This window comes from Primulina tabacum, chromosome 10 (assembly GCF_025594145.1).
Source record: "Primulina tabacum isolate GXHZ01 chromosome 10, ASM2559414v2, whole genome shotgun sequence".
Classification (NCBI taxonomy): domain Eukaryota; kingdom Viridiplantae; phylum Streptophyta; class Magnoliopsida; order Lamiales; family Gesneriaceae; genus Primulina; species Primulina tabacum.
This window is the reverse complement of record NC_134559.1, coordinates 9781236-9807814: the sequence shown is the minus strand read 5'-3', so window position 1 is coordinate 9807814 and position 26579 is coordinate 9781236. Positions and strand designations below refer to the sequence as shown.

General features: G+C 35.4%; 1 protein-coding gene across 3 annotated transcripts; it reads left to right on the top strand.

Annotated features, from left to right (window-relative positions):
* The first annotated feature begins 3681 nt into the window (after positions 1 to 3681).
* On the top strand, positions 3682 to 21665 carry LOC142506147 (phosphoinositide phosphatase SAC3-like). 3 transcript variants are annotated; one of them, XM_075619304.1, is made up of 17 exons: positions 3682 to 3757; positions 4016 to 4406; positions 5152 to 5356; positions 5444 to 5609; positions 6349 to 6571; positions 7666 to 7742; positions 8154 to 8341; positions 8461 to 8558; positions 8715 to 8848; positions 8931 to 9059; positions 9444 to 9831; positions 10403 to 10524; positions 10911 to 11024; positions 14043 to 14231; positions 20211 to 20363; positions 20744 to 20852; positions 21085 to 21665. In XM_075619304.1, exons 2-17 carry the CDS (start codon positions 4287 to 4289, stop codon positions 21202 to 21204), a joined length of 2535 nt encoding a protein of 844 aa, XP_075475419.1. In that variant the 5' UTR covers positions 3682 to 3757; positions 4016 to 4286; the 3' UTR covers positions 21205 to 21665. The 3 variants fall into 3 exon arrangements, with proteins under 3 accessions (XP_075475419.1, XP_075475421.1, XP_075475418.1); XM_075619306.1 differs by having other exon boundaries at positions 3702 to 3835; positions 9477 to 9831; XM_075619303.1 differs by having other exon boundaries at positions 3702 to 3835.
* The last annotated feature ends 4914 nt before the right edge of the window (positions 21666 to 26579 follow it).

Below are 26579 nucleotides of genomic sequence, written 5' to 3'. Positions count from 1 at the left end.
ACGACACATGACCGGTAGTATTGCATGGGTATGGGCCGATGCCAATGTTAGTTCAGCTTAATGGCTCATGATCGTTACAAAAAAGGCCATTAGGCTGAACCAACATGGGTCTCGGCCCATACCCATGCACCACTACTGGTCATGTGTCGTTAGGATGGTCCAGCATAAGTCGTAGCCCATGCCCATGTACCGTCACTCATAGAATATCTCACCCCTGGAAAGTGGTTTCTTTCGCCTCCCCCAACATTTGAACCCAGGACCTCCAGACATAAGTACCTAGATTCCTAAAGTGTTGGTACCCATTGAGCCTACCAGTTGAGCCCAACCGGTACCAACACTATATGAATCTAGGTACTTAAGCCTGGAGGTCCTGAGTTCAAGTATTGGGAGATGCGAAAGAAACCACTTTCCAGGGGTGTGATATTCTATGAGTGACGGTGCATGAGCATGGTAGTTGGGTACCAACAATTTAGGAATCTAGGTACTTAAGCCCGAAGGTCCTAGGTTCAAGTGTTGGGGAAGGTGAAAGAAACCACTTTTCAGGGTGAGATATTCTATGAGTGACAGTGCATGGGCATGGGCTACAGCTCATGCTGGACCATTCCAACAACCCATGACCAGTAGTTGTGCATGTGTATGGGTCGATGCTCATGTTGGTTAAGCTTAATGGCCCATGACCATTACAAGTTTAGCATTACATGACAGATTAAATGGATTCTTCTATGATCGAGTAATTGTAATACAAATCAAAAGATAGCTAAATCTAATACAATAAGTTATTGCTTATTGTCATCAAAATTAAATGATGTAACAGATACTTATTTTATAAGTATATCATGTACAATGAAATTTTATTTATATCAATTCAAATAATATGATAAATTTTTATGTAATTCAATTTATGCTTTTTGAATATTTTTTTTTAAAATAAACTATTAATTTATCGATTAATTAATACATCTCTAAATTAATAAAATTTCGTGATCTCAATATTATTAATTTATAGAGATTTTATTATATTACTTTCGTGTGCTAAATATTTAGATGATGAAAGTCTTATAATTATCGTCAATCATAAGTCGTCAACATTAAAAGTCTTGTTCAATCCTTTAAAATAATACATTCTTATAACAAATCTTATAATGTTTTGAGTTCTACTATTAGTTTAGGATACCTAAATCAAACGTAATGGCCGGTCTTTAATCTATTATTTAATAGGTTTACCTGGTCAATTATATTATACTATACTATAATTAATTTATATATATATATATTTCATGTATATAAATAAATTTATAAATATTTTAATATCATATTAAAATATTGAACTATATCTACATATTGACATGTAAATGTAAATCACAAATAATCTGATGAGATAGTCTCAAATATCAATTTTGTAGACAGATCTCCGATCCAATCGATCCATGAAAAAGAATGACTTTTGCCTATGAAAAAATATTGACTTTTTACGTCAAAACTATTATTTTTAATTTCGGTTAGATCAACTCGTCTCGCGAATTTAGTTATGCAAAAATGTATCACATTATACATGTAAATTCAATGTAAATTTGTCTCCATGTTTGATTTAGGTGTATATAAATTCACACACACACACACACACATATATATATATATATAATTAATTAAAGCTATATATTTGAAGACAACTCTTCATTTCTTTGGAAAAGTTAACACGTCTCCAGGTAATCAAATAAAACAAAATTTGACCGGTTAATTCCTTCAACTCCATGGTAATGTTTGGTCGAAGATACTATAAATTAATATCATATATATATATCCAGAAATTAATATCAATTCTACCCATTTATTCCATTAAAAGAATATATATTATTAATTACTTAATATAGGTTACATATTTAAACAGAGATAATATTATGTTTTCCTGCACTAGCACAAGTGTATTAAATTTAAGTATTAAAATATTACAATTTTCAATGGCTGATTTGCTCATTATAAACGTATAATATTTTAAACGTCATGATCGATTATTTTCCTAACGGATATAACAATATTCTTCTTCTTCTCAATAATTGCATACAATTGTATAATCAAATGTTTGTTGTTTTACCAAAATTATAGTTAATGGTAACATTACAACTCAAAATTTTAAAATAATATAATAACACAAACGTCATGATTCAATCGATCTCTCGACAAAAAACGATTAACGTATCTCATATACCATAATATCGAGGTAGCTAACCAACCACCATAATAAAGTATAATACATTATAGATTTTCATATTATAAAATATATTAAATTACATTGAAATGAGTTGTTATAGTTTATCTTCCTCTCCGCCGCCTTATCATGGCAACTGATGAGTCATCACAAAATTAGACATTATTCATTAAAGTCATTTATTTTCAATCTACCAAATATTAAACAAAGTTCTCACAAATTTTATCCTGCTCACCTGTCAAATGTGAGGCATATACATTTTGAAATACCATCCACACCTATTTTTTTTCGATAAAAACATGAATTAGTTAATATATTTAATATTTTTTATACAATAAATTAAAGATAAAATAAAAATAAAATTAAAAATAACCATGTGTTTTTTTTTTAAAAATAAAATTATCAGTTTTAAATTTAAATTTAAATTAAATTTAAATTTGGTGATACGTTCACAAAATCAATGCCATAGACATATATCAGGCATGTATCATATTTATATTGCTTATTAAATCTTATGTTGTTCCATCCTCAAAGGAATAGAGAATCTGTTGTTGTTTTGACAGTGATATCCAAAGCTTTTGGAGGAATCGGAATAGTAAAGCACTTATCTTTGAGTGGGCTTATGACTCGGATACTTCTAGTCGTTATGATACAAAGTTATGAATCGTATATTGATGTTCTTTATATGACAAGACAAAATCGGTTACTGCGATCAACGACTTTATTATATTTTAAAAGATCTTATGACTCAGATACTTCGAGTCGTTATGAATCGTATATTGGTCTTTTTTATATGACAAGACAAGATTGGTTACCACGATCCATGAAGATCTTATATTAAATTTTTTTTGAAACCCATTAATGCCCAAGTCTTCTCTATCTATCCAACCGGATTCCCCTAAGCTAATGGCTCTTGGAATTAATTGGATTATTAGCTCCATTGCAAAATTCAGATATAACCATTAGGTACGAGGCTATGTATTCGGCTTTGTGAAAATGGAACAAGCCTTACTATCTTTAAAAGAAACAATGCAAGTAAGAATTGACTGACACAAATACATGGACGATTGAAATCACGGAACCTTGAGGCGAAATCTCATTACTATGGTATAAATTAGGTTGATTCCACTTCCGTTATTTAAGAATGTGAACAAAAATAACTTTTTATTTTTCGTAACACGTATGTCATATAACTCATATAAGATATATGTAGATTTTATTTAATCTGTACACATATCATATGAATTTAAAAATACATATAAAATTTTTATTTAGAAATCGATATAAAAAATGTTTGTAACAAAGTACTAATGTCTCTAACTAAATTCCTCATAGTAATATTAATTCCAAGAATTTTAATATATACAATTTTTTTTTTTGATAAATTGGCCTAAAAAATGATTTTTTTTTATCAACAGGAAAATGAATTATTAAATTTAGGCATATGCCCCTTGCCATATAACTTGTGGCTTTCAAATTGCCTTTCCAGGTACGAGCTCTCTCTCTTCCATTATCCTCTCTCTAAGAATTTAACAAATCCGAGCAAATTCTGTATACCATTCTCTCTCAATCTCTACGCTCCATCGTTATTAATTCTCATCATTATCATAACCAATAATCATTTCTTATGTACGTTGTTTGATTTTTTCCCCGATTTTTTTTAAAAATTTCCTGCGATTTTTCCCCATTTTTTCCCAGTTGTGTGTTATTTAGCTGTTTTTTTTTAGCATTTTTTGTGATGGTTATGTAAAAAATAAGAATCAGTTTTGTTGAAAAGTTTGTCATTTTCTGTCTTTGATTACTGATCAGGGATCAGTTGCTGTAATTTTGCGATTAGTGCTTCTATGGTTGTTGGAGCTGTTAGTTTTGGCGGTTGAAAAGGTCAAAGTGTTATCGGGGTTTCTTAATTTTGATTGTGTTGTTTTTGGGGAATGCTGTACCTGAAGCAACCTGAGGGTGTGGCTATTGGGTTTAGAAGTTGGTAGCGGTGGATGCAAGTGTTGTGTGTTAATTTTGAATGGTAGAGTGAGTGATTCCCCGAGGCCGAGTCCCGGGGATCGTCAAGAAGGGGAAATAATCTATGGCGGATGTGTTACAAGAGGTGCAGCAGCAACGGCAGGACATACGGCTTGATTTTCCTCGTAATCTGCCCCCTCCCGAGGCGTTTATGCAGAAATTCAGACTCTATGAAACGCGATCGGTATCGATTTCTTCCTTTGATGGAATAATTCTTAGACTCAGCCACGTTACCGAGGTTTGGGTAGATTAAAGAGCTACTGTATTAGTTAATGCTTGCGTTTGTTATTCTTGAATTCTTGTGATTGCCTTCTTTAATTACTTGCCAAGATGCAGTAAATGCTTTTGTTTTTCCTTGGCTTAACAACTCGGGTTCGTGCACTTGGCAGCTTTGAATCTAATTTATTACCATTGACTGAAAAGTTAACAAATGCTTATTAGTGCTACTTCTTGCTCAAAAACCTTGCTGAAGCTTAATTTGATGAATAAATATGTTGGAGGAAGTACTGTTCTCTGTTTCTGTTTACCTTCATCGATTGTTTGATTGTTAGCATGTCAGATGACCGAAACTATCCACATATCTACTTTACGATCACAATTCAGTGTCTTCTATTCCGTTAGCTTCTACTTCTGACTGATGTCTTTTGCTGGGTAAAAATCATTGCACGTGCAAACACGTTTAGTATATGTAACTATTTTGTAGCAAAATGGGTAAATTGTGTTATATTTTATGCCGCACAAATTCGATTGTGCACATAGCCACGTAGCATGTATATTATTTATTTTTGACATTTACTCCTCCCAGAATAACTCATGGAAGAAAATAGTTGGGATTGACTAAATGGATTTGTACCTGAAGTTTTATGTCAATGCACCTTATTTTTTATCCAGACTTTTACTCACTCAATTATTTGTTATTTTAATTGCAGAATTTTTATATGGTAGGCAGGGACAAAAGCAGAACGTATTGGAAAGTTATGAAAATTGGCAGGTTGGAACCCTCAGAGCTCCACATACAAGAAGATCCCACCACATACACAGAAAGGGAATGCTCTGACCTGTTAAAAAGAATACACGAGGGGAACACAGCCGCAGGAGGACTTACATTTGTCACTACTTGTTATGGCATTGTTGGTATGTGGATCTTTGCATGTAGCCCTGTCTTGTGCATAAAAAGTCTAGCAGTGTTGATCATTTTTCTTTTTATTATTCCTTTATCAGGATTCATTAAATTTCTGGGCCCTTATTATATGCTACTCATTACAAAAAGGAGGCAGATTGGTGCAATCTGTGGGCACAATGTTTATGCTATCTCCAAGAGTCAGATAGTTCTCATACCAAATTCTGCAGTTCGATCCAGCACAGTTAACTATAAGAACGAAAATAGGTTAAAGCCTTTCTGCATGTACTTGTTCATATCTCTTAATTAAATGGCAGCTGGTCTGCTTTCTTCTAATTTCTAATTCATTTTTCCTGCATAAATTAATAAAAATGTTTAATTGTTTGTGCGGAAATATCAATTTCGCCACATGGTTTTCTTGAGCGAAAACATGGTTTCTCTGAGAAGAATTCAACAATCCTCTTCTTGGTAGATTCACTTCATGCAATCTTGATGATAATTTCCTTATGAACTATTTTTTTTCAATTTGACTATTCTTTTCAGTCTGCGCTTTTCTTATTAAATTTCCTAATTCTTATGATCAAATGATGAATATACAATATTCAGATTTTGTGATTGTACCCGATGCGTTTAGAGTTACAAATTCCACATGCTTTGTGCCAAACTTGGTGTTATGGACCAAACATAGTTTCACTTGGTAGATTCTTTTGCAGCTGCTTAACTTGATTTTACTGAATGACTGTGTTAACTGTTCCTTGCCGTATCAAATCATGTAAAGAAAGCTTCATGCATTTTAAGTTTATTCTTTGAATAAGTTTATTCTTTGTACTAATTTTCAGCTTCCTTGAACTAGAACATTGTTTACTAACCAGAGATAGTGATAAGCATGGAAATCTTGGACCTAGTACTTTTTTTCAATAATCTCCCGCCCCGCCCCCAAATAAAATGTTGACTTGACTTGATTTTGTTTTGTTTACTTATTGTTAACACTTTGTTGATTGCATAGGTACAAGAAGCTCTTGTCAACGGTGGATCTTACAAAAGATTTCTTCTTCAGTTACTCCTATCATGTGATGAGGAGTCTCCAGAAGAATGTATGTGACGACGGGACTGGGCAAGTTTTGTATGAAACCATGTTTGTGTGGAATGAGTTTCTAACTCGTGGAATACGAAATATTCTCCAAAACACTATATGGACTGTTGCACTCGTCTATGGGTTTTTTAAGCAGGTGTGGTTTACTTGACCTTGGCCATTAGGAATTACTTTTTCAACATTTATTCTTATCGTATGCATTCATATTATGGATGTCTACAGTTCACCTTTACAATCAAGAAATTTTCAGTTGTGTATAGTATTGTCACTCTTGATACAATTTCATCAATTCATGATAAAAAGATATCAGTGCTAAATCCACAAGTGAATAATTCAAATTAAAATTTGAATATAAATATGAGAATCCTAGGTGCATCTCTAAATAAATTATAATTTAAAATTTGAATGACATATTTCCAACATTCCCTTGAAAACTGAAGTATAAACTATCATATGTTTTAAGTTTAAATACGAGTATACAACAGAATTCATAAACTTGGATGATGGTTCTAACAAGATGGAATGACTTTGCAGTCGTTCTTTCATATTCCCCATGAGCACCTGCCTTGAATGGTTGCTCCGGAAACTACTTCACTTTTGACTGTAAAAATATAATAAACATGCACCAAATGATTGTTTTGGAATTAGTCTTAAAAAGATCGAATATGTTTTATGCTACTTGTTTATGAAAATATCACTCTTAGCTACAAACAGAAGCATCATACCGCTACAAACAGAAGCATCATACCTCATGGTCTGTTAAAAAAGTCACTATGTAGGCAGACATTTGATTCTCGTCTCGAAAGCTAAAGTATAGGAGAATTTGAAAGTGTAATGGTGAGGTGGGGATATTGAGAAATGGGAGCTGTGGCGGTGCTAGATGATTCATAAGCTCACAAACTAATTGATTAATCTGATTTTTTTTGAGACATTTTCTAAGCTTTCAAGCCTCTGGTTCCATGTAGGTTGGAAATAATTTCACAGAAGTGTGTATTGTTGATATATCTTGATTAAAACGTAACCCTTTGTTTAGTTGATTCGCTGAAACTTGCGAGGAAATAAATCCGTCGAAATCTTAATATAACTAGAAGATTTGAGTTGCATCCATCTGAATCAGAATAATGAATCCTCCAAATTCGAATTGTCCTCTGGTTTATGAATCTGGCAGGACATTATATGCAAGCATTAGAATTGGATGTGACATTAATTGCTTTATTTTGATGATTCCAGGCTACACTTTCTATATCAGGACGGAACCTCAAGCTAACATTAATTGCCAGACGTTCAAGGCATTATGCTGGTACTCGGTAAGATTTCAGTTATATACATGAATAAATTTGAGTTACCTATTACTTAATTGATTCCAAGTGAAACTCTTTCTGAGGTGTTGCATCATTTATATATCCTTGATCATATGCATGACACATCTTTCTATGGGATTCAGCAAGGATTGTACTGCACGACAGGCAATGGTCTTATCCATGTACCTTTGTACACACCTTGTACTTTTATTTTTTGTTTTCAATACCTTGATTATATATTTTAGTGCTTTCTACTCTGGCTCCTATATAGAAAGATTCCCATTTCCCCTGCCAAGACTCTAAGCCATCATTCATATCACTATTATTTATTTTGTGAATTATTTCAAGTTGGTTGGTTGAGAGTTTCTGGTAACCATTCTCTTTGTCCTACTTCAACATCTTTCTGATTGAATGTAGATATCTAAAACGAGGTGTCAATGAGAAGGGCAGGGTGGCAAATGATGTTGAAACTGAGCAGATGGTGCTTGATGATGTTTCCGAAGGATTTCCAGTGCAAATTAGTTCCGTGGTCCAAAATCGTGGCTCGATCCCACTATATTGGTCACAAGAAACTTCACGTCTTAACCTTAAGCCTGATATCATATGTATGCTCGAGCAATTAATTGTTCCGTGCTATATTTTTCTTTCTTTAAGCAGAGTACTGTTATCATTTGTGTTTCTTTACTATTTCTGCATATCTTTGTATAATTGTTCTATTCTCCAGTGTCAAAGAGGGACCAAACATACGAGGCCACTAGACTTCATTTTGAAAATCTTGTTAAGAGATATGGGAATCCTATCATCATTCTGAATTTGATTAAGGTAGGAGAATGCTGTAATTCGGCGTTTATAGGTATAATGACGTGAGCCATATTTTGTGGCTGCAATCAAATGTATTATCTGCTTACATAAGTGTACAAGATTTCAAGTCCTGGCAAAATCCATTATGTTTTTTCCTGTTCAAAATTTTTTTTTCAGACCATTGAAAAGAAGCCTCGAGAATCCATACTTCGCACTGAGTTCGCGTATGCCATTGAATCCATCAACGAAGATCTGTCGGAAGAGAATCGGCTTAAATTTCTCCACTGGGATTTGAATAAACATTCTCGGAGGTACTTAATTGTATCCTTTCTGGCACGGCTTATTTTGGTGGTTAATTGTCTGACTTATTCTCTTGTCTCGATCTTCTATCAGCAAAACTACAAATGTTTTGCTACTTCTAGGAAAGGTAGCTGTGTATGCGTTGACGTTGACAGGTTTCTTCTATTGTCAAGTGACACCAATATTAACATCAGATAAACATCTTACCTGGCCTTGTTTTGAGTAAGTCTAGTCGCTCCATCGTATAATCTTATTTAAATTGCCCAAATAAAGAGTGGCAAGTAGGCAATTGGGAATTAATCGAATACTTTGGCAAAACTTTTTTCTCCTGTCTGTTATGGTTGTTGTACTGAAATTTGATTTCATTCAAATCTTCTCTTCCTCTTTGGAATAGGTTTCCTTATTTCCTGACTGCTCAGTGCTCACTAGTCACTCTTGCAATTTTTTATGCACCTAAAAACTGGAGCCTTAAACATTATGGATGAATAGGTTGCAGTATTCCATTATGTTTGTCATTAATCACGGAGAAATGTGAATCTCACTTAATTGCATTGTTATGAATGAGCTCATAATGAAATTGGACTTTTTAACACTTGTCTGACACAGAAATGGTGTTGCTGTTGACATGTTCAACCCTAGACACTCTGGAATCAACAATATGAAGCATAATGACAAAGAAAACGAGGACTCTGGCGATCCAGACAGAAAAACTTGTGGAGGAAATAATATTTCTAATGGCAATCAATTTGTCAGTCCACCGATGGTGCAAAAGGGAGTGCTCCGGACTAATTGCATAGATTGTTTGGACCGCACTAATGTGGCACAATATGCTTATGGCTTGGCCGCTTTAGGGAATCAGCTGCATGCTTTGGGAGTGACAACCTCGACAAAGATAGACCTTGATGACCCTTTGGCTGAAGAATTGATGAGTTTTTATGAGAGAATGGGAGATACTCTTGCCCATCAATATGGCGGATCGGCTGCTCACAACAAGGTAATTACACATAGTTCTCTTTGAAATTTTAGTTCTTTGGAGAGCATATATCGTTTTGCATTTGTTTGTTCATGACATCTTCAATTCCTTTTTCAGAAGTATTATGAAATGCCAGGGCCTCGACCAGTTGAAACATTATTATTCATTGAAACAACCTAGTGATTAGGCATACACAAGTTAAATAAGTTTTCCTTAACCTAATGGAAATTGTTTAATCCTGTTTGAGCTCGTCAAACTTAATCTTAGTATTACAAAAGTTTGCCATCTTCAACCTGGTTGTTCTCCAAGTGTAATTGATTCTGAAGTCGTTCAAAGGGACTGCACCGAAAAAAAATCGAATGTTGAATTATTGATGCATTCTTGGTATACAATGATAAGTGATGCGAGTCTTTCTATATATTGATATAATTAAATCCATTGAAACAAATCAAACTAATGTCCTATGTTGCAAAGTAAAATAATGCAATTTCAAACGAGATTTATTTATTTTCTTGCAGATTCTTTCAGTATCTGTTTTATTTTTCTGCCAAAGCATTGGCTATGTATCTATTGATGTAATTCTATTTCATAGATATTCTCTGAGAGAAGAGGTCAATGGAAAGCTGCTACGGAGTCCCAGGAATTTCTTCGAACACTACAAAGATATTACAACAATGCATACATGGATGCGGAGAAACAAAATGCCATTAATGTGTAAGTTCATACTCATGACTTTTGAATATGCATTTTGAAATATATGTATTTCCTGTGAGATTAAATAAACAATGAAGATTGTTGGGGATTCAGGATCATTCTGTGCATGGTAGACCTTAGAAACTGATTTTATCTTTTGCGTGTTTCATCATGAATTAAAGTAATGAAATACTTTTTTCCTCCTCTAGTTTGCACAAACTTAAAATCACATAAATCAGCTGTGAATTAACTCTAGAGGAGTTGTATTTCTTTCCACGGATGGAAACGAGGCCAAAGGGTTCTCATCCTCCTTGGAATTGTTAACTTGATTCATATTTCTCATTGTATGACTCAACTCCGATCAAATAAGTTTTACTTAACAGTTTGTATGATGCTATTTTGTACAGATTTCTTGGACACTTTCAACCCCAACCTGGTAAACCTGATGTTTGGGAGCTTGATTCTGACCAGCATTACAATGTGAGAAGGAATGGGCAATCAACTTTATATGAAAATGGGAGGTACGGAATAACCATTATTCTTACTGCTATACTGAACGCCTTATGGGGAACTCCACCTAAATGTTCACAGAATGTTTTGGTTGAAATTCTACTGTAATTAACTCAATTGATGAAATTATATCTTGGATCTTTAGATGCTTGTTATGGTCTCAATTTATGGAATCAGGTTATGAGGTGATTTATGGGCTAATTGTGAAGATTCATGATATTTTTAATTTGAGGCTTGTTAGAGAGAACCGCTCGGTCTCCTAGTTGCGAGGCTCGTTAGGAGAGAAACTCAGATCCTGTGAGAAATAGTTTATGAATAGTTTTTTCATATTATTTTATTGATTTAATCTTCATATATATCAGAGAGGTCCTAACTAGAATGAAAGATATCAATAAGCTTAAATCCTATTTGATTTAAATTTTGCCTCGAGTATATCATTTGCAAGTTATCTCCTTTGATTTGGTTAGGTATAGGTTTACGATAACTTGGTTTTGGGCCTATGAGCCCATGACAATGAATTCGTCTGACCAGGATGACATTGATTGGAATACTTGACAAATTAACTCCTTTTATAATAGGCTCACATTCCTTTCTTATATAGAAAAGTGCAAACATTAGTAAATCAAAGGTTGTCATTGATGTCTTCAGTGAGGTATATATGCAATAAGAATGGGGTACAATGCTAAAACTACTAAAGAATCACAGACGTGGTTACCATGAAAGCAACTATCTGTGAAAAATAAATCTGAGAAAGATAATTATGAAACTTAGGAATATGACTTCATTTCTTTCCATTCTTCACCCTCTCTTCTTACTGGTTTGTGCATCCACCATTTTCCACATCATGATCACACGCCCTTGACAATACTTCTGGACTTTTTGCCGCTGCTATTTTCCCGAAGAGCTTGTGCAGCTATGATGATTGTTTTGCCAGACCTCCTCAAAAGGATCCATTGATGGCATTTTGATTGCATTATGCATATATACCATCAACATGATTGAACATTAGCCATTCCATGTGAGAGACCAGGAGAGGATAAAGATGACAGGGAAATAACAAATTAGACTTTTTTGATCGCAGAAGCTGTGCATGTCGGGGAGGCTAGAGGTAACATGAACCCGTTGGGGTGTTGATGTTGGTGGAATTGCACGGAGGTGGGGCGCGCTAGGTTCTGCAGTTCAACAATATGATACCACTCTTCCCCTCTAATCTTTCAGCTTTTATCGGCTGTAAAATTCCTACTGCAGATGAATGTTTACAACTGGAGATACACATATCTGGCACTAGACTTCATATTTGGGCTGAGATATAGTTGGAGAGCGGGTCATACTTTAATTTTGACTTCCCTACCTCTCATGATTATTTTATCCAAGAAAATAATCACCAGAGATAATAGGATAAATGAGTGTGGATGACCAACTTGATGGGAAATTGATCTTTGTTTTGCCTTGCAAATTATTACCATATAGGAAATTTACCTTCAACAGCTTCTAAGAACTTTTATCCATTTAGTTGAGCTTGTCTTTTATTTCACTCTTGTATGTGTTCAATTTCCGAGTTGATATTATGATTTTCCCTTCATTCACCAACATAGAAATTAACGTGCCCATAGTTGTCAATCATGCGTAGCGCCTTGTAGCGCAAAGGTTGCCCGTGGCTATAACGAATAGCGTAACGAGGGTTATTTGAAAGTAAATCACCATAATTATATAAATATATGATATATGCCATGTAGAAACATAATTTCAATAGTTCATGCTTAAATAACAAAAATATAAGTTCAAAGCATATATATCTTCAATTCTAAAACTAGAAAAACATAATCTAAAATTCATCTTCTTTATCAAGATCGAGACCATCTTCTTCATTTGAAATTGCGTAACACTTGACATCATTTTCTTCTTCACTTTCTTCATCAAAGTCGAATTCATCCTCTTTCATTTACAAGATTAAGTGTAGTAGATATTCCAATTGACAACATTGAATTTGAAATAGAATTGGACATAAAAATTGTGCAAAATGGGCCTACAAAATATGCGTTACTTTAAAAAAATGTTATGTAGTTTTGCTTTTGTCTCAAACTCTATCGCAATGATAGCGATCGCTACTTCAAAGTGCAGTGCGCGCAGCGCCCCGTTTAGCCATGGGGCTTTGCTTCGCGTCGCTACGCGCAATAGCGAGCGCTACGCTCGCTATTGACAATTATGAATGTGCCCATGGTGCATGATCCTTTATTTGACGCCACTGTTATTCCTTTGTTGTTGGCACAACTCGTATGGCAATTATTTCTGTTCCACACGTTTGCTCTGCCGAATGAAAACCCTTACGTCACTTGATGAATGTTGGGAAAAATGTTCTCTTTCCTAAAATGGCCATATTTTTCAGCAAAAAAGTGTCTTCGATTTAAGTAATTATTTTGAGAAAAGATTCAAAGGTAATTATTTTGGGAAAAGATTCAATCTCATCTTTGGCTTAAAAATTGGTATACTACTTTCATATCTGGGTGAAGCCATGGGAGTAGTATCTTGTGAACAAGTTTGTTTTTCTTTTTCCTTAAATGAAAATGAATTCAATGCTCCATTTTCACACGATGAATATGTTTATAGAGTATTCTATGGATTGCCAATATAATCTCTGCCAAATTATGTTAAGACTTGTGCGTATGATGTGTTATATACTTGTTCTTGTGATTAATTAGATTTCTTCCAAATATGATAATGACAAATGGCCATAGAAGCATTAGTTATAACATGGTTAGTTACTTGAAAGAATTTCTATTTATAGATTGATATTATAAGTTCTGCATTGTGATTTATGATGTTGAAAAGTGGCATAAGCTTTCTTTCGTATGCAAGGCATGGAGGTAAGAAGTTAGTTTGAACCTATAAGGGATTGGTGATTGGGTTTGAACCGCGTGTCGGTTGTTGTCGATGTGCTTAACTTAATCTTCTTGTGATGATGTGGATGGATTGATAAACCTTGTGTACTGCATGCTGGTAACCTCCTGTAAATATTTTTGCATGTTCAGATCACGTTTCAAAAGATCGGTGTCAGACGGGAATATTCTTCATGAGAGCTCCTCACCCACGTCTACATTAAACATCAATAAAGGTTTTTCTAATGGTCACTTCTCCAAGGAGTTAAACAGAGGAACCATAATGCTTTCTGAGTCAACACCAGAAATATCAACTTTCGAAAGCGAGCTAGTGTGTCCAAGGTGCTTCCATTTCCTATTCGTAAATACATTATTTTAGGGCAATTGAGTTTATGATGACCTGAATACTTTTGATTTTCTTAACTGATTCCATGTATTAGATTGGTGTAGCTACATTTAATTGGGGGATCCTAAGATTCCTAACAAAGAGCGATAGAACTCTCCGTTAAGGGACTCTCTTTTCCATCTGTCCCTTGTTTGCAGAGAAGATGGAATTGTTGAGGTTAAGTTGACAGATGATGTTATATGAGGTTGGATGATAACAAATAACAAATCCATCCGTGTGGGTTTCCTCCTATTATCTCCTCGTACTGGCCATCTGTCGAAATACACAATTTCTAGCAATAAAGTGTGCTCTAGGCGAGTATCAAAAATACTACACTACTTATAAAATCAGTATAACGACCAAACCGGGATGGAAACTAGTTATTTTACCAGGCGATACTGATTTACTTGTATATACAGCTGTTGCCTACATACTTATAGAATATTGAAAGATAAGAATACAAGGGAATTTTAATAATAGATGAGAAGTTTTATTTCCACAAATATTGTGAAGCGTCTCTATTGTTTAGATTAATGAAAATACTGATCCCAAATGTACACACTACTGAGACCCACTTAAATTCTGAAGATTCAAGGACATAGCAAAACCCCACTTGTAAGATTTGAACTAGACCGAATTCAGGTGATTCATATCCTTCTTTCTTTTCTTTCAGCTTCCGCATCCCATCCTTAATTATTCTTCGAGTTCCACCCAAACTACATGCTGTATTCATATAATATTCACTAGCTTATGCATTTGTTTGTGTTTGTGTATATTGCAATCTTAGTAGGCGTATGGAAATAAACATGTATTAGTAAATAACATGCATAGAGAGCGAGGAAACAGAGAAGTGAGCGTGGGAATAAACTAGAGTCTCTGGATGATAGGGACTGGCAATGAGAAGCATGAAGAGGTAATTCGCTGTAGTGATCATCTGTTGCAAGGGTTTGGGCTGCTTAGGATGCATGAATTGTGGGATGTGGATCTGATATTTCTTTAAGTATTTTAATGAGACTTATATTTATAGGTTGGATATAGCCATATATGTGATCCAGACCCATCATATGAATTTGTGGGTCTGAATTGGGTTATGGGTCCTGAACAGTTAACTAATACAGTGATTTAACTGGGTCAGGACTTGAATCTCAGATGCAAGGTCGTCTGGACTACCTAGTCAGTCTACAGGTTTCTGCCTTTTATCTGATCTGACAGTTATAATATTTCTTTTGTTTACCATTGTTTGTTTCCGTTCCTTGCTCACCAACTGGAACATGCTCGGTGGTGACCTTTAGGGTGAGTTTTTATTTACTGAGTGCTATCAGCCGTTGTGCTCTCCAAATAAACCAACAGAAAGAAGAACACAAAGGGAACTGAAATAATCGAATTGCAAAATGAAAAGAACCTAGAGTGAATCACCCTGTACAGTGGTTTTCTCCCTAGCTAAGTGCTAGTCACTCTTTCCAAGTAAATCTCTAACTGAATGCTCACTTATACAATTCCTTTCTGTTATATTCCCCCACCCACTTCACGTGTATTTCTTTTGTGATCTCCTAACATGCACATTAACAATCTTGGGCTTCCCATGTCCACTTCCACTTGGGCTCTCAGGACTTGAGAACCCTGGGCCTAATGGCTCCCTGTTTTTCTCAATTGGATCTGAATTCATAACATCTCTCGATCTCCCTTTCCAATTGACCAATAGTTGCTTAGCAGGCTCCCCCTTAATCCATTTAATTCACTCTGCTACCACGTAATCTGGTTCAAATGTCACAAACATGTCGGAATCCAGCTCCTGTGGCAGTCTTGCCTCCCCAAAATCCTTACCCACGGCTCTTTTCAAACACGAAACATGAAAAAACAGATGCATCTTAAACCCCTCAGGTAATTGTAGTCGATAGGCCACTTTTCCCACCTTTTCGATCACCTTTAAAGGATCATAAAACTTGGCTTCCAACTTCTGAAAGACTCGTGTATAAACTGATGTTTGTCGATGCAGTCGCAACTTTAAATAAACCATATCCCCCACCTGAAAATGAACCTCCCTTCTACGCCGATTAGCATACTTCGACATATGTTGTTGAGCCCGCCCGCTGAAGATTGAATTTTAGCTGCTTCAAAAGCTCATCTCTGTCCCACAGCACTTGTGAAACAGCAGCTACCATAGTTTCCCCAGGGAGACAACGGATTATAGCTTGTGGTTTGCGCCCGTAGACTGTCTGGAAAGGACATAAACCCGCAGAAGTCTGGTAACAAGTGTTATACCAGAATTCTGCCCAATGCAACCACTGTGCCCAATTCGTCATTTGCTCCGAACAAAAACACCTCAAATACGTCTCAACGCACTTATTCAATGCTTCACTTTGGCCATCAGTGTCAGGGTGGTCCGTTGTACTCATTTTAAGTTGTGTACCTTATAGACAAAAAAGTTTCGACCAAAAGAAACTCATAAACACGGGAATCGGATATTCATCCGCTACTGTAATCTCATTCAATGCTCTGTGATCCACACAGAACCGCCAACTCCCATCCTTCTCTTTGACTAAAATAACTGGGCTCGAACAAGGCTATTGCTGGGCTGTATCACACCTGACTTCAGCGTATCCCCTACCATGCGCTCAATCTCATCCTTCTGCCGGTGAGCGTATCGATAGGGGCAAACCGACACTGGCCCACAACCATCTCAGATAACTATTGCTTGATCCTGGCTGCGATTCGGAGGTAGTGTTCACGGAATACCCCGGCATAGGTATCAAGAATTCGATTCAGGACCTTATTAGGGGCTGGTGCATCAGCTGAAGGCTGCCCCTCCTCATCTCCCTTCCATTTCACCAACAACGCCCCACAGAATTCAAAATCAATCATCTTGACAATTGATTTGAGGGATACCACCTATCGATTGAGTGATGGATCCCCATGCAATATCACCGTACGCCCCTCCCAGCTATAAACTTCATCTGCATTTTCTCCTAATTCAAAAAGACATCTCCCAAGGTGCGTAACCAATCGACTCCTAAAATCAAATCGATCCCTCCTAAATCAAACATATAGCCCTCAATCTTCATTGGGCACTGACCCAAATCAATGCTCAAGTTCTTGCACACTCCCTGACAGGAAATGCTACCCCTGTCACCAAGGCACACCGTGAATCGCACCTCCTCATCAACCACCAGGCTCAACTCCCTAATCAACCCCTTCGAAACGAAATCATGGCTTGCGCCACTATCCACCATAGCGACCACCTCACGCTCCGCCAATCTCGCCTTCATTTTCAAGGTCTGAGATTGGTTATTGCCATTGACCGAATATAAGAGCAATTCCAATGTATTAAATTCAACAGTTAGAGTCCCCGCCCAAACCTCACCTTCCCCCGTCGGCTGCTCATTCTCCTCCTTCCCTGGCTGGTTCACATCCATCTCCTTCCCCTTCTTCTTTGGTCAGAATAGTGACTCACAGACTTCTATTTGCACAGATATGCATCGGATGGTAAGGCCCGCACACATCTGTGTAGAAACTCTTTGAGAAACACGATTCTGCCATCGCGAGCCTTAAGAGCTGGTCTGCGCCATCATTCCCGCTGTAGGTAGCCCGCCACCTCCACCAGCCGGTGTTGGGATGAGAGGTTTACGCGTAGCTGGTTCTCTTAGATTCATTGTTTCAGCACTCCCAGGCGACGGTGGGTAAGTTTTATTACGGTCTCTGTCACTGAATTGGGCCTGAGAAGCCCAACCCAATCCCGAAGATGTCTTTTGCTCTTGGCTCAGACCCAAACAACTTCTGTGTCTTCCCTTATCCATCACTTCCCCATACAACTCCATCTCTAGGCCTCTCGCCAATATCATGGCACGATCCACAGTACGGGGATTATGGTCTATCATCCGCCGCCATATCTTCCCTCTCAACCCACTCATGAAGTACCCAAGACTTTGCCCGGGCCACCAGCATCTCGAACTTCTCGATGTAAGCATCAATTGACAACTGCCCCTGCTGCAGCGAATCCGTAATCTCAAACGGCTTCACATCATACCCACCATAACATTTAATGAGCTCTTTAGCCAATCTATCTCAATTCATATTCGGGGCCCTTTCTTTCATCCATTGGTACCAGTGCACTGTGGAACCGTGCATACAGATGTAGTCCAATTTGAGCTTACACTCCCCTGGTGTTCATGAACCTCAAAATATTGTTGCATCTTTGCCAACCAGCCCATCCGGTCATCACCCTCAAATGCCGGCAACTCAATCTTCTTCAATGCATCCTTCATCTCTTCAACAGCCCCATCCTTACCACCACCACCAATACCCGCCGCACTCTCTCCCTTCTCCTGCATATCCTCAATTCATATGTTATTGACAGTCTCCCCACCCTGTCCTTTGATCATCTGCTCCATTAAGGATCTCAAATCCCCAAACCCTTTGAGATCTCCATCGATTTTCTCCAATCTGCCCTGCACCTGTAGCATATTTTCCTGCAACCCACACACCGACCTGGCTTCGAATTTCAATTCTACTCATGTGCTGGCCATCGTGAATCGTCGCTCCTCGATCCGGCAGGTCGGACCACTATTGTGATCTCTAAATAAACGAACAGAAAGATGAAGAACACGAAGGGGTATGAAATAATCGTACTGCAAAAATGAAAACCACCCAGAGTGAATCACCCTGTACTATGGTTTTCTCCCCAGCTAAGTGCTAGTCACTCTTTCCACGTAAATCTCTAACTGAATGCTCGCCTATACAATTCCTCTCTATTATATACCCTCACCCACTTCACGTGTATTTATTTTTTGATCTCCTAACATACACATTAACTATCTTGGGCTTCCCATGTCCACTTTCACTTGGGCTCTCATGATTTGATATCCCCGGGCCCAACGATTCCATGGTTTTCTCAATTGGATCTGAATTCATATCATCAGTCTTTTTCTATTCAAATTAAACTTGTTTCTCTGGGTTGAGTTTAGTTGTGAAAAAATCTAGTGTTAGATCAAAGCTGTTAAGGTTAATTTTTGTGAAACCATAATTCTTTGGTAAATGTGTTGGACTGCCCATAGTTGGGTCACTCATTTGCCTATATTTGGATCATTTGTAAACTTCACGCTCCAGATGTTCATTCATGGACGTGAGAGGGTGGGTTAGTTGTCGCATATCGGTTGGATAAAATTCATGTGACTTGCATATATGGGCTTCGACAATCCCCCCCTTTTGAGCTAGTTTTTGGGGTTGAGTTAGGTCCAAGTCTCAATCTTAACAATGGAAAATGTGATCTATCAGTATGACCAATTAACTAGGTGATCAAGGATTTGTGCTGCCTACATCATAAGATTGAAGCAACCAGGTTCCTTCATATATATATTTTTTAATTTGATGTGTTGGGGCATGCATATTGCATGATAGAGCATTTTGATTTAAATATGGATTTGATGAGGGCAGTAGGCTACAGATGCGGGAAAATGTGATTTTTTCTCAGGAAGCATTTTCAATGGGTTTGACTTGATTCCTGATTAGAGATGCTTGTGAGTGGTCAATGTCTTAGAGTAGGTGAATGTGACACTAATCCTGATTCCTGTACTGGATTCTGGAGGATGAATAAGAGACCCTTGGATATTTGGTTAAGAAGCACGAGCCCCCTTGACTATTTTGTTCCTATTGGATGAACCATAACCTTGTGGACAAGGTTATGGTTCAGCTCAATTCCTTGAGAGAAATTCATATTGCTTGCTTGCAGACACTGGTTACTCTAGTATCAAGTACTGGTTTTCTATCTTTTTAACATTTGACTGCTTATCTATGCTTTATGTATTAAGTTATTTATCTCTTACCTGTTTTTGTTTGGCAATTTGTTATATCATCTGAGTGAGTTGCATGACCTGGCTTAGGAAGCTTTTATTTGGAGAGTAATTCCTTACCCTTATCATTCTCAATATTCGTGTTTGCAGAGATACTCCAATTCCTACAAGAGTGCTGTATGCTGCAATGCAGAGAAGTAAATACATAGAACATGAAAATGGGGAAGCAATTGATTGGTCAAACTTTGTTGACTTGGATTGGCTCTCATCATCTACAAATTCATGCGAAGAGTTGTTGGATAGGTAATGTTTTTACTGACAGTTGAATTCCGTTTACACTATTATCTTAGAGGGGGGATTACAGAACTCAATTACCTTTCAAGAGTTGAGCATCAGGGTTTCCTTGTTCTCGACAGAAACAGTCTCCAGATTTTTTTCTTCACATGTGCAGTGCGACACACTGGTTACTAATGAATGAACTCTATGTAATCACAAGGATTCTTTGAATTTAATCTTATTTTCTTATGTTTTTACTTGTATTCAGAGCATCATAGACTTCACCCTTGCACACACGCAACAACACTGAATGAATGACAAGAAATTTTTTCTATGACTTGGTTTCCTTGGGGAAGATTTTAATGTTTTTGTTTGCTGTGGCTAAGTTTGTGTATTTTTATGCCTAGGTCAATGCTGTCAGCCTCTCCAACTGCTGTACTGTCTTCAGACAATGTTATCAATGAAATGGCTAGAGAAACAACTTCGTCCGCCAGTGAATGTGGATCTAGCAATTGGGTCAGTATATGTTTCTATCCGTCTTTTAGTCCTTGAAAGAACGTAGTGAGATACCAATGGTGCATTTTCCATTCCGAAATATACAAGATATTGTCCTTCCCTCGTGCCTTTTTATTTTTATTATAGTCCCAAGCATATTTTAGAATTTGTTTTGGTGGTTCAGTTCTTAGTATGGAATATTTTTTGATAAACACTCCGTGCCAATTCTTGATACCATGCTCTGTATATGTAGGGAACGGTGCACACTGGGTCTGACTTGTGCTACAGTGAAGCACGGAAAACTGAAGTTGTCGAGGGGTTTTCAGATGTTTTTGTGCATTGGGTAATGAATGGTGAAACACTTAATCATTGAGGAGCTCAATTCTGCCACCATACTTTAGAAGCAATAGGCTCTTGGCCAATTTATTGAGAGGTTATGCTAGGATTCTGGGGAAATCAAGGCGATGAGGAGAAACAAAATGTTTCTGCTCGGTATTCTTCAGATTAAAAATCTCCAAGTTAGAGCCACCCTCTGTTCTGCGGTATGATTTGTAACTATCCTGGTTATTTCCTGCCCTTATACAACTAACGAGTAAATAGTCAACAGTATAAGATTGGCTCCGGCCACCTTTTCTTAGTCTTGTCTTTGTATTCAACTGTGGCCTGCTTAACGGAGTCTCTGAGTTTCTATTATGAAAATATGTATGGACGACGATCGGAGCTCGACTCTTGTAGAGACTTGTAGTAGTAGGCCATTGAATTTTGCAGCTTTAAGTTTGTGAGAAAATAGTTGAATAAAATACTTTAAAGACTCATGGTTACCCTTCGGGATAATTTTATGGTTAATCATGAAAAGCTTTGGGATCTCAATGAGCATTTGCAATCCTAGTTGTTTTTTAGGCGTTATGCTCGATTTTCGATATCCTGAAAATCCTTTTTTTGTAATCACGTAATAATTTTTTTAGTGAAGATTCTTATAATTGAATCTCGAACATAATTAATTGAATTAATAATCAAGGAAAATGGGTGAATCATCTAATTTTAAATTAAACCCAGTAAAATTATGCACTATAAATATGGTAAATTCTCGTAGGACATGAATGACTAGACTTAATAAATATATTAATCCTATTTTTGAACTGTGCATATCCTCTTAGCGCACACTTTGATTTCAAGAAATGATAGACAATAGGACAAATACATCCCTATTATATCTTAAAGTTAAGTGGCTGACGATTTTTTTTTTATCGCTTCCTTGTATATAAAATTTCCTTCATCGAAATTTTATGATTTTGTTTAAAAAATGGAAACTACCATATCAAATTCTACTTAGAAATCTTTATATTACTAATATTTAAATATATAATATAAGAATCACTAATTTCTAGCACCGTTTATCATATGCTTTAATCTCTATATCCCATTTCGAATTTCCTCACTTCTATTTCCCCCCTGAATTTTCTCGTTTGGAGGAAGATACAACCAAGAATTCGTGCGTACATAAATATTAATTTGGGTATATTTCTTCTTTGTTCTTGTTTATTTATTATTCTAGTAATCCGTAGCTTTTCTACGTGTTAATCTTTACAATACCCTGATTATATTAATTTCAACAAAATTTAATTCTTTAGTCCATTATTATAATATATTTTTTGTGTCTAATGCCTTTTTTGTCAATCCAGTTTTTTATATTTCCAATTTGTCATCCTAACATCCAGGAAACTATATGTATTAAGACTTTCCGTTTAGAAAACTATGGGGCTGAAATTTTGTTCTGAAGCTTACATATTTTTCATCAGGACAAGGAAATCACCACCTCAACGTGTCCAAAGAGGAATGTGAGAATAGATTCACACATGATCTTTGTAGATCCCATATGGAAATTTTATCTTATATTTTAAAAAATCAATTTGCATTCATGGAATTATGATACAACTGTGAACCATATTACAGAAATATTATGTTAATATAAGGTTACTTTCAGATATGATATCTCCAATCCATCTCCATTTCCAAGTATAAAAGAAAGCACATGTTGCCCTTCAAGAAAACTAAGAATTCGAGCGTATTCTGATACTAAAGGTTCATTCAATCCTATGGAAAACAATTGAGAAGAGCTGGGAGGACAGTGATTTCGGCCCTCGCAATTCGGCTTGGGTTTTGGTGTCACTGTTGATATACAATTTTCTCGAGCGGAAGTTTAAAAATTTTTGTTTTGACGTTCAAAACGTTTTTGAGCATCGTATGATTTAAATAAACAATAGAATGTTTAATTCAATTTACCTTTGCATATATAACGCCAGCTCCAACTATTCCGAGTTTTAAGCGTATATAGCTTTTATTGTAAATTCCTACGAACGGATCATCTCATTTCTTCGATTGTCTAATTAAGTTCAAGACCAGAGATTGGATTCCCCGTATAGATCGCACTAGAGATCTAAACGAAATTTGCGTTGAGATTAGATGTTCGGAGTTTTAGAAACCCGGCGGCTTTGTAAACCGTATTCCCATTTAATGATCCGGAGAATATTATAATTAATGGCAAATTGTAATATACTGAGAAGTGTTTCAAGCTGAGTATTTTCTTGTTGGAATTTTTTCCAAGAATTTTTTCCAAATAATTTTAACGTTTCGAGGTAATATAGTAGGCATTAATCCCCATAGAAAGAAAATTGTTTTAAACCAGATTGGCAAAAATTGATTATTATCATCTAGTTGGTTTTAATCCACCATGAATGTTTTCTTTAAGAATTTTCATATATAAAGATATAATTCTTATGCCTTAATATAATAACGATAATTATACATATTAGACATAGTTTGAAAAGTATTTAACTGTCGAGCTTATCCTAAAACCAAACCCAATTAGCAACCCATATTACCTTTTTAATAATCATTTAGAAAATACATAGTCTCTAGCTCGATCCATATGCTGAAATTCAACTAGAATTGTTTCAAAATAATCTCGTGTTTTTTCTTACATAAATTGGAAATAAATATTTATTTAAATAGCTTTGAGCTATATGAATAGGTGATAGACCTTTTAGATCAATATCAACGGGACAACAATTTATGTATCCTCAAAGTATATATGGATATTTAAGTTCATTTTTAGAACCCTTTAATGCAAATATTTCATTATGATAGTATTGAATTTCATATGCAGTATTATCGTCTGCAAATTCTAAAATAAGATCAAATTTATCCTCTGTTAAAGAAAATATTATACGTTTATGTATTAACTTTTTTATTAGTCATAGGTTTTTTCAGAGGTTTTTTCCCCATTGATTGTCTTTTTAAGACTGTCTTCCAAGTTGGATCCATGTAAAAAATTCTCTGGTTAGAAAATCTGGAAAAAAATTTGATTTTTCAGATATATGTATAATATCGAAATCAAAGCATGCTAATATAGCTTGTCATCTAGCAAAAATCTGTTTAGATGCTATAATGTTTACATCTTTTAAAAGAATATTTTTTGCTCATTTGCAATCAACTCGTAATATGAATTTTTTATTTAAAAGATCACTTTCAAATTTAGTGATGCATTTAACAATAGAAAGAATTTCTTTTCTAATTGTGGGATAATTCTTTTGAGTATTATTCCATATTCCTGATGTATATCTAACGAGAATCTTGTTGCGTGTTTTCTTGATTGCTCGCAAGCGCACGACGTCAAGTTATAGTAAAATATATTTTCGAGTACAAGTGTCGATCCCACGAGGAGTGTGTATATAAACGTATATTAATGCTTGTGATTAAAATAATCTTGACTTTATTTAGAAAAATCAATTTAAGGATTTGATTTTATGAATGAATAAATTGAAAATGGATTTAAAAATAATTAAATATAGATATATAGAACACCAAATTTTAGCAAATAACAATGAGATAAAAGATCTAGAGGTCCGATTTCACGCAACTATCCACAATGTGTAATTCTTATTAATTTGTTATAAAAGTCCTTTTTTATTCATTAGCAAAGAATCCTATTATTATCTACTCTCTCTTCCAAGTAATAAGTAGATATTTGTTATCTAAAAATGAATTGTGACATTCCCATCAACAAATTATAATTAAATAACACAACAAGAAATAAATTCTCTATAGGCTTCCGAACTCTATAAATACCATTGATGTATTTGATCTTTTTCTTGTTTATAACTTCCTCTTCCGAGTGATAAATTGTAAACATATAAATCATTCAAAATATGGCCAATAAATTGAAAGCATTAAGATTAGAACAATACAAATGAACAATATGAAGAACTTAAATAACTTAATTTATAACTTCTAACACATGGTTTCTAGTTTTGTTCCATCATTCCTCTAGAATTAAAACTTAGTTCATAATAACACAATCAAAACAACACAACATAGTTTTAAAATAAGACATAACAAATGAAAAACAAAGGAAAGAAGAACTTAGAACAAGAGTTTGAAGAGCTGATTCCGTTCCCGGAGTTGTACAAAAGAGTTCCTCAAAACTTGATGAATTTGATTCTTCAATCTTGTAGCAGCCATCTCCTCTCTTCCTTTGGTTCCCCAATGCCCTAGATAGTAGCAAATGATCTGTTAATATAGTCCAGACAAGATAGGAATCGTACCACACAAAAGTCTTCAACTTCCACGCGCAGCACACAAAGTTACAGAATTTCCGGATTCTGTTTTTCGAAGACCGCAGGTGCGGTGAAGAACAGACCGCGGGTGGGGTCCTCGTTCTGGTGTATGAGCGCAGGTGCGCTGCCTGTGTCAGTGCGGGTGCACTAGCTTACCGCGGGTGCAGGTATAAAATGTAGCGCGGGTGCGCTGGAGCTACTATATTTTTTTATCTTTTTGCACTTTCTAATTCAACACTTTTAATACTTCACACTCTTATTCTATACTTCCAAACTATAACAACAAAAACAACAACAAATCAAATAAACTGCTCAAGAATCACATAATTCTAAGTTAAAAACAAGTAATAAAAGTGAAATAAATTACACTTATCAAATCTCTTTATATTCATTATTTATTTTTTGTTTTCAAATTCCTCCATATCTTATTTCAGAGGCGTCTGTTTGAACTATTTTAAATGCTTCAATATTAGCAATAACTCAACAAAAAAATTCTCTAACTCTTTCTTTTATTTTTTGTATTGCTAGAGTATGACTATTAGTCTATGGTTGATGATTTTTCTTCAAACTTTGAAATAATAATTTGCAGTGATGAGCGAGATCTTTATAAAAATCTCCTACATAATTAAGACTCCCAAGGAATCTTTGTAATTGATTTAGATAAAAGATTTTATCAGGAAATTTATCGGCAAACACAACTGCTCTCTCTATAGGAATCATTATTCAATTTTCAATACAATGGCCTAAGAATTTTATCTTACTTTGAAAAAAATTTACTTTTTTATGATTGACTGCTAAACCTGTTCTTTTAGTAGCTTGAATAAATATATTAAGATGTTTAAAATGTTGATTTATATTCTCAGAATAAATAAGAACATCATCTATATAAATTATGATATAATCTATATATGGATTAATATATATTTCATTCATAATATTTTGAAATTTTATTGGAGCATTTTTTTAATTCAAATGACATAACATTCCATTCATAATGTCCAAATGGAACTGTAAAAACTTTTTTATATTTATCTTCTTTTTTTAGAAGAATTTGATAAACCCTGATTTTAAATCAAAGGATGAAAATACTTTTCTTTTAAATAATCTATTTGTTAGGATCAGGAAAGTGTTT

Excerpts from the sequence above, each read along its gene's own strand:
- LOC142506147 (XM_075619304.1), top strand. The coding sequence starts at position 4,287 with ATGGCGGATGTGTTACAAGAGGTGCAGCAGCAACGGCAGGACATACGG. Across the intron at positions 8,849-8,930 it reads TTGAATAAACATTCTCGGAG|CAAAACTACAAATGTTTTGC; the intron begins GTACTTAATTGT and ends ATCTTCTATCAG. Across the intron at positions 20,853-21,084 it reads AATGTGGATCTAGCAATTGG|GGAACGGTGCACACTGGGTC; the intron begins GTCAGTATATGT and ends CTGTATATGTAG.